This window comes from Globicephala melas, chromosome 15, assembly GCF_963455315.2.
Source record: "Globicephala melas chromosome 15, mGloMel1.2, whole genome shotgun sequence".
Classification (NCBI taxonomy): domain Eukaryota; kingdom Metazoa; phylum Chordata; class Mammalia; order Artiodactyla; family Delphinidae; genus Globicephala; species Globicephala melas.
In genome coordinates, this window is record NC_083328.1 from 61,384,192 (window position 1) to 61,398,409 (window position 14,218).

Here is a 14,218-nt window from a genome sequence, read left to right on the forward strand (position 1 = left end):
TTCCAATCTCTGCCTCCGCTGTCACATGCGTTCTCTCTGTGGGACTATGTCTGTCTTCACGTAGTAAACTTCCCTCTGTGTGTGTGTCTGTCTTTTCTCCTCTTCTTATAAGGACGTCATTCATACTGGATTTAGGAACTACCCAGATAATCCAGGGTGATCTCCTCCCCTCAAAATCCTTAACTTAATTATATCTGCAAGGACATTTTTTCCAAATAAGGAAACATTCACAGTTCAAGGAATTAAGAGGTAGACATATTTTGGGGGGCCACCATTCAGCCTATTATACTAAGAAAGCATCTTCTTCACTTCTCAGTCCTCTAGGTAAATATGTTGGTATTTCAGATTGTTGTGACTACTTTTCTTTTATAGAAAATTCTGATTTCCATTCCTTTTATTCTCTACAGTTGGTGCTGACAAAAGGGTGCCAGCAATGCCTGGATCGCCTGTGGAAGTGAAGATACAGTCAAGATCCTCACCTCCCACCATGCCACCCCTCCCACCAATAAATCCCGGAGGACCTAGGCCAGTGTCATTCACTCCTACAGCATGTGAGACCTCTTAATTACTTGGGTTTGTGGTTCACCGTGACATTTGGATCTAAATGAATGTCATTAAGCCTTCTATATATACTACTTAACATTTTTAAAATGGCTGTTAACACACACACATGTGTCTTGGTTGTTTCTTTTCTAAGTTGCTTTTTCCCTCTGAGAATAGTACATAGCTGATTTAGGTATTTGGAAATTTAGTAGTCTAGATATTTTGTTTTCATACTTTTTGGCTTGTAAGTATCTATTTTAATTTCTTTGGCTCTAAAATAATGAATTTAAATTATTATATTGATTAATAGGATTCAAAGTAAGTTTCATAAAATGAATGAACTATACTCCAGGACTGTCATGGTAAGGCTTTTTACAAAAAAAATTGATTATTTTATTAGTTTACTAGGGCTGCTGTAACAAAATACCAAAGACTAGGTGGCTTAAACAACAGGAATTAATTTTTTCACAGTTCTGGAGGTTAGAAGTCCAAGATGAAGATGTCAGCAGGTTTGGTTTCTTTGGAAGCCTCTTTCCTTGTCTTGCAGATAGCTGCCTTCTTGCTCTGTCCTCTCATAGCCTTTCCTTGTGCATGTGCATCCTTGGTGCTCCCTCCTCTTCTTATAAGTACAACAGTCATATTGGATTAGGACTTAGGCAGATGACCTCATTTAACCTTTAAGGGCCCTATCTCCAAATATAGTCACATTCTGAGGTACTGGGGGTCACAACTTCAACATAGGAGTTTGGGAGGGGGATACAATTTAGTCCATAACAAATATATTAGACAATAAATAAAAGTTGTTCAGCCTTGCTAGTCACCAAGGAAATGCAAACTAAAACCCAATGTAGTACTACATACACCCACAAGAATGTTCAGAATAAAAAAGAATATCAAGTTTTGGTGAGTATGTGTGGAGCAACTTGAACAATCGTACATTGTTTATGAGAAAAATTTTTGGTAGTATCTACTAAAGCTGAATTTCCCCAAACCCTGTAACTCCGCAAATTTAGTCCTAAAACCTCAATTTAAAAAAGAAGGTTTAATTATTTATTGCCCCAAAACATTTGAAATTGAGTAACTGGCAGCTGTAACAATTTGAGCCAAAGTTTATGAAATGAAGTTTGATACCCTTTTTTCTTAAATTGTATTTTTTATCTCAAAGTTAAACAGCCTTAGATAAAGATACTATCTTGAAGTGAAACAGATTTAAACCCAGGCTGTCATTCAGATTTCAAGATATAGACAGTTGGGGTGTGTGTGCGTGTGTGTGTGTGTGTGTGTGTGTGTAGTCAACCCTTTTGACCCTCGTATTTGACTATTTAGGGATGAATATGTTTTATTTCAGAAAATGTGATCATACACTTCACTGAAATTGTAAAACAGCCCGTGTAAGTGTCAGGGTGGCGAAAAGCATAGCAATGTATTATTTTTACAGGTTGCTTCAAAAGAGGGCAGCTCTCCAATGGCAATGGACCTTTCTGTGAACACAAAGAAATGGTACACCATTGCAGCTGACTTTCTGTATTGCTGAGGTTGAGTGTTGAGCCTTCCTTTCCAGTAGCTCTAGCATCCTTCACTGGGAGACACAGTAGAGACACCCTCTTTTTCTCAGCTTGTTAACCTTTTATGCATTGAGCCATACACATACAGCATACACAGTTCATAACAGCTTAGCTAATTATGATATACACAGATGTGTGTTTAATCAAGAAGTAGACAGTCTTTCAAGGCAGTATAATACAGAAAGAAATAAGTATAATTTGGTAAGTAAAATAATGGAAGCATGTACATGGGCAGCACAGAACAAAGTTATTAAATCTAGTAGGAGCAGTGGAGTCTGTCAAATAATGCTTCTTAATACAGGTGATATGTTTTTAGACTTAGTTTTACTTTCTTAAATTTTCAAGCCTGGATATGATTAAATGAAAAATCTATTGACACTTAGGCACTAGGTAATTTTATTTCATTCATCAGGGAAGAAGGAGCTTTGCCTCCAAGAACATAGCTCTAGAGTTGTGTTCCAAATTAAAACTACAAGAAATGACTGTTAAGAACAATGGGCAGGGACTTCCCTGGTGCTGTAGTGGTTAACAATCCACCTGCCAATGCAGGGGACACAGGTTCGATCCCTGGTCCTGGAAGATCCCACATGCCACAAAGCAACTAAGCCCGTGCGCCACAACTACTGAGCCCGTGCGCTTAGAGCCCGTGCCCTGCAACAAGAGAAGCCACCTCAGTGAGAAGCCTGCACACCACAACAAAGAGTAGCCCCAGCTTGCCGCAGCTAGAGAAAGCCCCACATGCAGCAACAAAGACCCAAGGCAGACAAAAATAAAAATAAATACATAAATTTATTAAAAAAAGGAAAAAGAACAGGCAAATAGGAAAACCGTAATTTATCACATGTATTATAATTTGAGCAGAAATATAGAATGGAAGTGTCCCATGTGGTATCTAGAAAATGCTATATTGAATGACCAAGAATTTGGCACTGTCAAGGCAGAGAAAAACTGATTTTAATGGACATGAATATTCTGAGTGGTCAAAGAGATATATATCTCATTGCAGGAACAGGTCATTAAACCTATAGCCTAGAAAAAAACATTTCTCACATTAACACAACTCTCTACTTTCTGATTATCTTGTTTAAATGCTATATATATATTTTTTAATATAAATTTATTTATTTAATTTATTTTTGGCCGCATTGGGTTTTTGTTGCTGCGTGTGGGCTTTCTCTAGTTGTGGCGGGCAGGGGCTACTCTTAATTGCAGTGCGTGGGCTTCTCATTGCAGTGGCTTCTCTTATTGTGAAGCATGGGCTCTAGGTGCACGGGCTTCAGTAGCTGTGGCATGCAGGCTTAGTAGTTGTGGCTCGTGGGCTCTAGAGCACAGGCTCAGTAGTTGTGGCGCACAGGCTTAGTTGCTCTGTGGCATGTGGGATCTTCCCAGACCAGGGCTTAAACCCATGTCCCCCGCATTGGCAGGCGGATTCTTAACCACTGTGCCACCAAGGAAGCCTCCAGATGCTATATTTAAATTGACTGCTTAAATTCTTTGGGAACCTGAGGTTGGGAAGGAGGTGTCACATAAAAGATGGGCATGAGTGTCCAGTCATTGGAAATACATATTCTACCAGACTTCTCTCATGCAGCCTATTGCAAGAAGTCTTAAAAACTACCCATCCCTCCCCTTGGCACCTGTAGAATCTAGATGTCCCTTCTCTTTGCTCTTGTAGCACTCATACTCTTCTAACACTTTATGTTATTCTGTTACCATTTTTTACCTGGCAACCTGTCTCACTATAAAGCAACATTGCTGAGGGCTGAAAACATGTCTTGTGTACTCTTTTAACATGTGATTTACAAAATTTAAATGAAGGCAAATGCAAAAAAAGAAGAAATTAGCGGAGATCCTTATGTTTTGCACTTAAACCAAGTCTTTCTTTTAGTGAGCAACGGCATCAACCATTCTCCTCCCACCCTGAATGGTGCCCCATCACCACCACAGAGATTCAGCAATGGTCCTGCCTCTTCCACATCATCTGCACTAACAAATCAACAGTTGCCAGCCACTTGTGGTGCCCGGCAGCTCAGCAAGTTGAAACGTTTCCTCACCACTCTGCAACAGTTTGGCAATGACATCTCACCTGAGATTGGGGAGAAGGTGCGGACTCTTGTTCTAGCACTGGTGGTAAGTACATCACTGTCGACAGCTGCTTGAGTATATGGCTCAGAGCTGAAGCCAGCAGAGAGGTTGTACATACTTCTCCTCATTCCCTAACTTGTAGCAGTGTGGCAGATTCTACAGTCTAGATTAGTTTAACTTGTATAATAATGTTGAATCATGGATTTCAGTTGTGGATAATGTTTATCAAAGAAACAAAAGCAAAATCTATAACGTTTTACCGTATTGTTTCTTTTCTTTTTTTTTTCTTTTTTTTTTTTTTTTGCGGTACACGGGCCTCTCACTGTTGTGGCCTCTCCCGTTGTGGAGCACAGGTTCCGGACGTGCAGGCTCAGCGGCCATGGCTCACGGGGCCCAGCCGCTCTGCGGCATGTGGGATCCTCCCGGACCAGGGCACGAACCCGTGTCCCCTGCATCGGCAGGTGGACTCTCAACCACTGCGCCACCAGGGAAGCTCTACCGTATTGTTTCTTACGGTATCAATTTAATTCCGATAAACAACTTTAAATTTCTCTTAAAAGTGAGTTTCAAGAGGCCCACTGAGGTTCAACTAAGTTGTGTTCCTTAATATATTCAGTGCCTGGTGCATTGTTTCCAAACCAGAGAAAAAAGACAAATGGTTTAATTTTCAAGATAATAATTTGTGAAATTACAAGTTTTGTGGTCTAAATAAATAGTATCAAATGGATTACATTCTTCAGCTCCTCGTGCAAATACAATTTCTTTAGGATTTTCAAGGAACAAATTTTTTTTCCATACTGAGTGGCAAATCCATGATATAAGGTAGTGATCTTCTTACGTTGACAGCTGGGAGAGGTTTGACTCTTAGTGTATATAAGGGACGAGCTTCCAGTTCTTAATGTTTGTAAATTGAATTCCTCAAGATTTACCTCAACTAAAAGCACACTGTGCTCCTGCATATTACCCTCTGTATGTGATAAAGATGAATCACAGTACTAAACTTTTACCAGGCAGTTCTCAAAGTGTAATTAGGGACCCCTAGGATTTCTCGAGACCCTTTTTGGAAGTCCAGGAGGTCAAAAACATTTTCATAATAATACTAAAATGTTACTTGCCTTTTGACTCTTATTCTCTCATGACTGTATTGTGGAATTTTCTAGAGGCTGCATGACATAGGATGTTGAAACAGGTTAAATGCAGAAGCAAATTAGGAGAATCCAGCTCTCTTTTATTAAGCTAGATAGCAGAGAGATTTGCAAAACTGTACAAACAGTGCCATTCTCCTTACTACATTTTTTAACCATTTTTAAAAATTGAAGGATAGTTAATTTACAACGTTGTGTTAGTTTCAGGTGTACAGCAAAGTGATTCAGTTATATTCTTTTTCAGATTCTTTTCCATTATAGGTTATTACAAGGTATTGAATATGGTTCCCTGTGCTATACAGCAGGTCCTTGTTATGTATCTATTTTATACATAGTAATGTGTATCTGTTAATCTCAAATTCCTAATTTATTCCTTCCCCACTTTCCCTTTTGGTAAACATAGTTTGTTTTCTATGCCCGTGAGTCTATTTCTGTTTTGTAAACAAATTCATTTATATCATTTTTTTAGAGTCAACATTTAAGTGATAATTGGAATTCCCTGGCAGTCCAGTGGTTAGGACTCTGTGCTTTCACTGCTGTGGGCCATGGTTCAATCCCTGGTTGGGGAACTAAGATTCTGCAAGCTGCGCCACACAGCTAAAAAAGAAAAAAATTTCAGCGATATTGTATGCTATTTGTCTTTCTCTGCCTGACTTACTTCACTTAGTATGATAATCTCTTTCTAGATCCATCCATGTTGTTGCAAATGGCATTATTTCATTCTTTTTTATGACTTAGTAATATTCCATTGTGTGTATATGCTGCATCTTCTTTATCTATTTATCTGTTGATAGACATTTAGGTTGTTTCCATGTCTTGGCTATTGTAAATACTGCTGCTGTGAACATAGGGGTGCACGTATCTTTGTCCAGATATATGCTCAGGAGCATATGACAACTCTATTCCCACCAACAGTGGGAATGTAAAAGAAAAAGGTTTCCTTTTTCTCCATACCCTCTCCAGCATTTATTATTTGGAGACTTCTTAATGATGGCCATTCTGACCAGCATGAGATGGCACCTCATTGTAATTTTGATTTGCATTTCTCTAGTAATTAGCAGTGTTGAGCATTTTTCCATGTGCCTGTTGGCCATCTGTATATCTTCTTTGGAGAAATGTCTATTTTGGTCTTCTGCCTATTTTTTTTTAATTGGGTTGTTTGTTTTTTTGATATTAAGCTATATGAGCTGTTTGTATATTTTGGAGATTAATCTCTTGTCAGTTGCATTGTTTGCAAGTATTTTCTCCCAGCCTGTAGATTGTCTTTTCATTTTGTATATGGATTCCTTTGCTGAGCAAAAGCTTTTAAGATTAATTAGATCCCATTTGTTTATTTATTTTTTTATTTCCTTACTCTAGGAGATGGATCCAAAAATATATTGCTGTGATTTATGTCAAAGAGTGTTCTGCCTATGTTTTCCTCTAGGAGTTTTACAGTATCCAGTCTTATATTTAGGTCTTTAATCCATTTTGGGTTTATTTTTCTATATGGTGTTAGAGAATGTTCTAATTTCATTCTTTTACATGTAGTTGTCCAGTTTTCCCAGCACCACTTATTGAAGAGACTGTTTTTTCTGCGTTGTATATTCTTGCCTCCTTTGTTGTAGATTAATTGACCATAAGTGCATGGGTTTATTTCTGGGCTTTCTGTCCTTTTCCATTGATCTGTGTGTCTGTTTTTGTGCCAGTACCATACTTTTTTGATTACTGTAGCTTTGTAGTATAGTCAAGTTAGGGAGTGTGATTCCTCCAGCAGTGTTTTTTCTCAAGATTGTTTTGGCTATTTGGGATCTTTAGTGTTTCCACACAAATTAAAAATTTTTTTGTTCCAGTTCTGTGAAAAATGCCATTGGTGATTTGATAGGGATTGCATTGAATCTGTAGATTTCCTTGGGTAGTATGGTCATTTTAACAATATTCATTCTTCTAATCCAAAAACAAGGTATATCTTTGCATCAGTTTGTCATCTTCAGTTTCTATCATCGGTGTCTTGTAGTTTTGGGGTACAGGTATTTTCCCTCCTTAGGTACATTTATTCCTAGGTATTTTATTCTTTTTGATGTAGTGTTAAATGGGATTGTTTGCTTAATTTCTCTTTCTGATATTTTGTTGTTAGTGTATAGAAATGCAACAGATTTCTGTATATTAATTTTGTATCCTGCAACTTTATTGAATTCATTGATGAGCTCTAGTATTTTTCTGGTAGCATCCTTAGGATTTTCTGTATGTAGCATCATGTCGTCTGCAAACAGTGACAGTTTTACTTTTACTTTTCCAGTTTGGATTCTTTTATTTTTTTTTCTTCTCTGATTGCTGTGGCTGGGACTTCCAAAACTATGTTGAATAAAAATGGCAAGAGTGGAAATCCTTTTCTTGTTCCTGATCTTAGAGGAAATGCTTTCAGCTTTTCACCCTTGAGTATGCTGTTAGGTGTCGGTTTGTCATATGTGGCCTTTATTATGCTAAGTATGTTCTCTCTGTGCCCACTTTCTGAAGAGTTTTTATCATAAATGGGTGTTGAATTTTATCAGAAGCTTTTTCTGCATCTGTTGAGATGATCATATGGTTTTTATTCTTCAGTTTGTTAATGGGTGTATAACATTGATTAATTTGTGGTGACCATGGTGTATAATCCTTTTAATGTATTGTTGGATTCTGTTTGCTGGTATTTTGTTGAGGATTTTTGCATCTGTGTTCATCAGTGGTATTGGCCTGTAATTTTCTTTTTTTTTGTAATATCTTTATCAGGGTGATTGTGACCTCATAGAATGAGTTTGGAAGTGTTCCTCCCTCTGCCATTTTTTGGAATAGTTTCAGAAGGATAGGTATTAATGCTTCTTTAAATGTTTGGTATAATTCACCTGTGAAGCCATCTGGTCTTGGACTTTTGTTTGTTGGGAGTTTTTAAGTTGCTTATTTAATTTCTTTTTTTTTAAATTTTATTTATTTTTGGTTGTGTTGGGTCTTTGTTGCTGCGTGCGGGCTTTCTCTAGTTGTGGCAAGTGGGGGCTACTCTTTGTTGCAGTGCACAGGCTTTTCATTGCGGTGGCTTCCCTTGTTGCGGAGCACGATCCCTAGAGCATGCGGGCTTCAGTAGTTGTGGCTCACAGGCTCTAGAGCACACACTCTGTGGTTGTGGCTCACTGGCTTGGTTGCTCTGCGGCATGTGGGATCTTACCGGACCAGGGATCGAGCCCATGTCCCCTGCATTGGCAGGCAGATTTTTAACCACTGCGCCACCGGGGAAACCCCAGGTTGCATATTTAATTTCATTACTGGCAATTGGCTGGTTCATATTTTCTGTTTCTTCCTGGTTCAGTCTTGGCAGGTTGTACATTTCTAAGAATTTGTCCATTTCTTCTAGGTTGTCCATTTTATTGGTATATAGCTGCTCCTAGTAGTCTCTTAAGATCCTTTGTGTTTCAGTGGTGTCAGTTGTAACTTCTCCTTTTCTGATTTTATTGATTTGGGCCCTCTCCCTTTTTTTTCTTGATGAGGCTGGCTAAAGGTTTATCAATTTTGTTTATCTTTTCAGAGAACCAGTTTTTAGTTTCATTGATGTTTTCTGTTTTGTTTTTCTTTTAGTCTCTACTTCATTTATTTCTGCTGTGATCTTTATGATTTCTTTCCTTCTACTAACTTTGGGTTTTGTTTGTTCTTCTCTAGTTGCTTTAGGTGTAAGTTTAGGTTGTTCATTTAAGATTTTTCATGTTTCCTGAGGTAAGCTAGTATCACTATAAACTTCCCTCTTAGAACTGCTTTTGCTGCGTCCCATGGGTTTTGGATTGTGTTTTCATTTTCATTTGTCTCTAGGTATTTTTTTATTTCCTCTTTGATTTCTTCAGTGATCCATTGGTTGTTCAGTAGCATGTTGTTTAGCCTCCATGTGTTTGTGTTTTAAAAGAGGCTTGATATGATTTCAGGTTTCTTAACTTTACCAAGTCTTGCTTTCTTGCCCATCATGTGATCTGTCCTGGAGAATGTTCCATTTACACGTGCAAAAAATTTGTATCCTGCTGCTTTCAGATGGAATGCCCTGTAAATATCAATTAAGTCCATCTGGTCTAATGTGTCATTTAAGACCTGTGTTTCCTTACTGAGTTTCTGTCTGGATGATCTGTCCATTGATGTAAGTGGGGTATTAAAGTTCCCCACTATTATTGTGTTACCATCAGTTTCTCCTTTTATGTCTGTTAACATTTGCCATATAATTGAGGTGCTCCTATGTTGTGTGCATACGTATTTACAATTAATTGTTCTATCTTCTTCTTGGATTGATCCTTTGATCATTATGTTTGTTTGGTTGGTTTTTTTTGGCCACACTCCTTAGCTTGTGGGATCTTAGTTCCTTGACCAAGGATTGAACCCAGGCCCTCGGCAGTGAGAGCACGGAGTCCTAATTACTGGACCACTAGGGAATTTCCAGTCATAGCCTTTTTCTTTCTTTCTTTTTCTAAAAAATATTTATTTGTTTATTTTATTTATTTGGTTGCACTGGGTCTTAGTTGCAGCAGGCATGTTCCTTAGTTGCAGCTTGGTGGCTTCTTAGTTATGGCATGCAAACTCTTCATTGTGGCATGCATGTGGGATCTAGTTCCCTGACCAGGGATCGAACCCAGGCCTCCTGCATTGTGAGCGTGGAGTCTTCCACTGCAACACCAAGGAAGTCCCCACATTCTTTATTTTAAAGTCTCTTTTGTCTGATATGAGTATTGTTACTCCAACTTTCTTTTGATTTCCATTTGCATGGAATACCTCTTCCCATCTCCTCACTTTCAGTCTGTATTTGTCTCGAAATCTGAAGTGAGTCTCTTGTAGGCAGCATATATATGGGTCCTGTTTTTGTATCCATTCAGCAGTCTGTCTTATGGTTGGAGCATTTAGTCCATTTATATTTAGAGTAATTATTGATATGCGTGTACCTATTGTCATTTTGTTAATTGTTTTGGATTTGTTTTTGTAGGTCTTTTTTTCACCTTCTTTTGTCCTCTTCTGTGATTTGATGACTATCTTTAGTGTTGTGTTTGCATTCCTGTTTCTTTTTTGTATGTATATTTATTATAGATTTTGTATAGCAGCCTGTATATATGTTTTTGTATAGCAGGTTTTTGTATAGCAGGTTTTTGTATAGCAGCCTATATATATATATATATACATGCTTGTTTTAAGTTGCTGATCTCTTACTTTCAAATGGGTTTTAGATACCCTGCATTTGTACTCTGCTCCCCTCATGATTATTGTTTTTGATATTATATTTTACATCTAATTGTTCTGTGTGTTTCTTTTGTTTTTAAAAATTTATTTATTTTATTTATTTATTTTTGACTGCGTTGGGTCTTTGTTACTGCGCGTGGACTTTCTCTAGTTGTGGTGAGCAGGGCTTACTCTTAGTTACAGTGCGCGGTCTCCTCATTGTGGTGGCTTCTCTTGTTGCGGAGCACAGGCTCTAGGCGTGCGGCTTCATTAGTTGTGGCACACAGGCTCAGTAGTTGTTGCTTGCAGGCTCTAGAGCACAGGCTCAGTAGTTGTGGCACGTGGGTTTAGTTGCTCTGCGGCATGTGGGATCTTCCGGACCAGGGCTTGAACCCATGTTCCGTGCATTGGCAGGCAGATTCTTAACTAATGTGCCACCAGGGAAGTCAGTTTTGTGTGTTTCTTTTTTTCTTTTTTTTTGGTACACGTGCCTCTCACTGTTGTGGCCTCTCCCGCTGCAAAGCACAGGCTCCGGACACACAGGCCCAGCGGCCATGGCTCACGGGCCCAGCTGCTCCGCGGCATGTGGGATCTTCCCAGACCGGGGCATGAACCTGTGTCCCCTGCATCGGCAGGTGGACTCTCAACCACTGCGCCGCCAGGGAAGCCCCTTCTTTTGTCTTTTAACTACCTCCCCAGTAGCTTTGTATATGGATGATTCCCTACCTTTTTTGTATTTTTGCCTTTACCAGTAAGCTTTTCCATTTCATAATTTTCTTGTTTCTAATTGTGGCCTTTTCTTTTCTGCCTAGGGAAGTTCCCTTAGCATTTGTCATAAAGCTGGTTTAGGGTGCTGAATTCTTTTAGCTTTTGCTTGTCTGTTAAGCTTTTGATTTCTCCACCAAATCTGAATGAGAGCCTTGCTGGGTAGAGTATTCTTGGTTGTAGGTTTTTCTCTTTCATCACTTTAAGTGTATTGTGCCACTCCCTTCTGGTCTGCAGAGTTTCTGCTGAAAAAAATCAGCTGATAGCTTTATTAGGAGTTCCTTTGTGTGTTGTTGCTTTTCCCTTATTGCTTTTAATATTCTCTCTTTATCTTTAATTTTTGTCATTTCGATTACAGTGTGTTTTGGTGTGTTTCTCTGCAGGTTAGTCTTGTATGGCAGGGGTCCCCAACCCCTGGGCCATGGACCAGTAGCAGTCCGTGGCCTGTTAGGAGCTGGACCGCACAGCAGGATGTGAGTGGCAGGAGAGTGAGCTAAGCTTCATCTGCCACTCCCCATCGCTCGCATTAATGCCTGAACCATCCCATCCCCCACCCCGCCCCCTGCGGAAAAATTGTCTTCCATGAAACCAGTCCATGGTGCCAAAAAGGTTGGAGACTGCTGCTGTATGGGACTCTGTACCTCCTGGACTTGGGTGACTATTTCCTTTCCCAGGTTAGGGAAGTTTTCAGCTATTATCTCTTCACACATTTTCTCAGGCCCTTTCTCTCTTTTTCTACTCCTTCTGGGTCCCCTATAATGCAAACATTAGTGAGCTTGATGTTGTTCCAGAGGTCTCTTACACTGTCTTCATTTCTTTTCATTCTTTTTTCTTTTTGACGGCAGTGATTTCCACTACTCTGTGTTTCAGCTCACTGATCCATAATTCTGCCTCGTTTAGTCTACTGTTGATTCCTTCTAGTGTGTTTTTCATTTCTGTCATTATATTCTTCTGTTTGGTTGCTCTTTATATTTTCTAATTCTTTGTTAAAAACTGCTAGTTTATTGCTCTCTGCATATATTTTCCTCCCAAGTCCTGTGATCATCTTTATGATGATTACTCAACTCTTTCTTGGGTAGATTGCCTATCTCCACATCACTGGTTCTTCTTCTGGGGTTTTATCTTGTTCCTTTGTCTGAAACATTCTTCTGTCACCTCATTTTTTTAATGTTTATTTATTTGTCTGCACCAGGTCTTAGTTGCAGCACATGGGATCTTCAGTGCCATGTGCAGGATCTTTTACTTGCAGCAAGCATGCAGGATCTTTTTTTTTAGTGCAGCATGCAGGGTCTTTAGTTGTGGCATGCAAACTCTCAGTTGCAGCATGTGGGATCTAGTTCTGTGACCAGGGATCGAACCCTGGCCCCCTGCATCCAGAGCGCAGAGTCTTAGCCACTGGACCACCAGGGAAGTCCCCGCCTCATTTTGTCTAAATTGCTATTTGTATTTTTATGTATGTGATAGGTTAGTTATGTTTCTCAGCCTTAGAGGAGTGGTCCTCTGTAGGAGATGTCCTATGTGTCCCAGCAATGCACTCCCCTCTCATCACCCAAGGGCCACAGGCCAGCTGGTCCCAGGGTAGTGTCTTGCCTACGTTTGCAGAGTTGCAGCAAAAATCTGTATCCACCACAAGTGCTTGAAGTTATTGCCTTTTTGAAGAAAAACATACTTCTGGCAACAAATTGCATCACTTGTGGAATCTTGCTTAACTTCAATACCACAGCCAACGCCATGCTGCACCAAATCTGTATACTACATTTTTGAGATAAGTACAGTTATTTTGAAATGAGTTAATAATAAATATTGTTTAAATTCTCAGTTTTAATTTCGGATATAATGATTATCAATAGATGTAACCCATATTAATTAGAGGGATTATGAGACTAAAATGTTTCTGAACTGCTGCTTTAAAAGATGATTCAGTATTGTACAGAGGAAACCACTTTCATACAAGGCAAAATGCAATAAATGACTTTTTCCTCATTTGAGATTCTATCCCTGTTGTTTTGTATAACTGTAGGTGGTTCATTGTCATTGCTGTATAATGTTTCATTGTAGGAATATACCACAGTTTATACTTTTTGATGGACATTTGAGTTGTTTATATTTTGAGGCAGCATCAGGGGTCCCCCAGTACCACCCCCATGTCTTGAGATTTGCTAGAATTGTCCAGACTTGGCATATAGTTGTGCTCACAGCTAAGTTTTTTTTTGGGGGGGGCTGCATCAGGTCTTAGTTGCAGCCCACAGGATCTTTGTTGAGGCATGCAGGATCTTTCGTTACAGCATGCAGAAGAGCCTACAGCATGCAGGCTCTTCATTGTGGTGCACAGGCTTCTCTTTAGTTGTGGCATGCAGGTTTTCTCTTCTCTAGTTGTGGCGCGCAGCTTCCAGAGCACGTGAGCTCTGTAGTTTGTGGCACACGGGCTCTAGATGAGGCGCACGAACTCAGTAGTTGTGGCACGCGGGCTTAGTTATCCTGCACCATGTGGGATCTTAGTTCCCTGATGAGAGATCAAACCTGCGTCCCCTGTATTGCAAGGCAGATTCTTTACCACTGGACCACCAGGGAAGTCCCTAAGATTTAATACAGAGGCATAATAAAGGTACACAGCTGGGGCTTCCCTGGTGGCGCAGTGGTTGGGAGTCCGCCTGCCGATGCAGGGGACACGGGTTCGTGCCCCGATCCGGGAAGATCCCACATGCTGCGGAGCGGCTGGGCCCGTGAGCCATGGCCACTGAGCCTGCGCGTCCAGAGCCTGTGCTCCGCAGTGGGAGAGGCCACAACAGTGAGAGGCCCGCGTACCGCAGGGGAAAAAAAAAAGATACACAACTGGATCAAAAAGGTGAGAAACACAGTTGGGATCCGGAGGAATCCATATATAGGCTTCCTTTTTCTCCTCTATGAACAGTGACACAGAGT

General features: G+C 39.8%; 1 protein-coding gene across 6 annotated transcripts in view; it reads left to right on the forward strand.

Annotated features, from left to right (window-relative positions):
• CBFA2T2 (CBFA2/RUNX1 partner transcriptional co-repressor 2) overlaps positions 1-14,218 on the forward strand; it is a 169,514-nt gene that overhangs the window by 121,337 nt on the left and 33,959 nt on the right. For 4 of the 6 annotated variants that reach the window (XM_030830906.2, XM_030830907.2, XM_060284531.2 and 1 more), the window contains exons 2-3: positions 408-551; positions 3,997-4,238. In XM_030830906.2, the coding sequence (XP_030686766.1) occupies positions 408-551; positions 3,997-4,238 (386 nt within the window). Of the gene's footprint in view, positions 1-407; positions 552-1,014; positions 1,053-3,996; positions 4,239-14,218 lie in introns of those variants that run through there. The other 2 variants (XM_060284534.1, XM_060284533.1) reach the window with 2 other exon arrangements.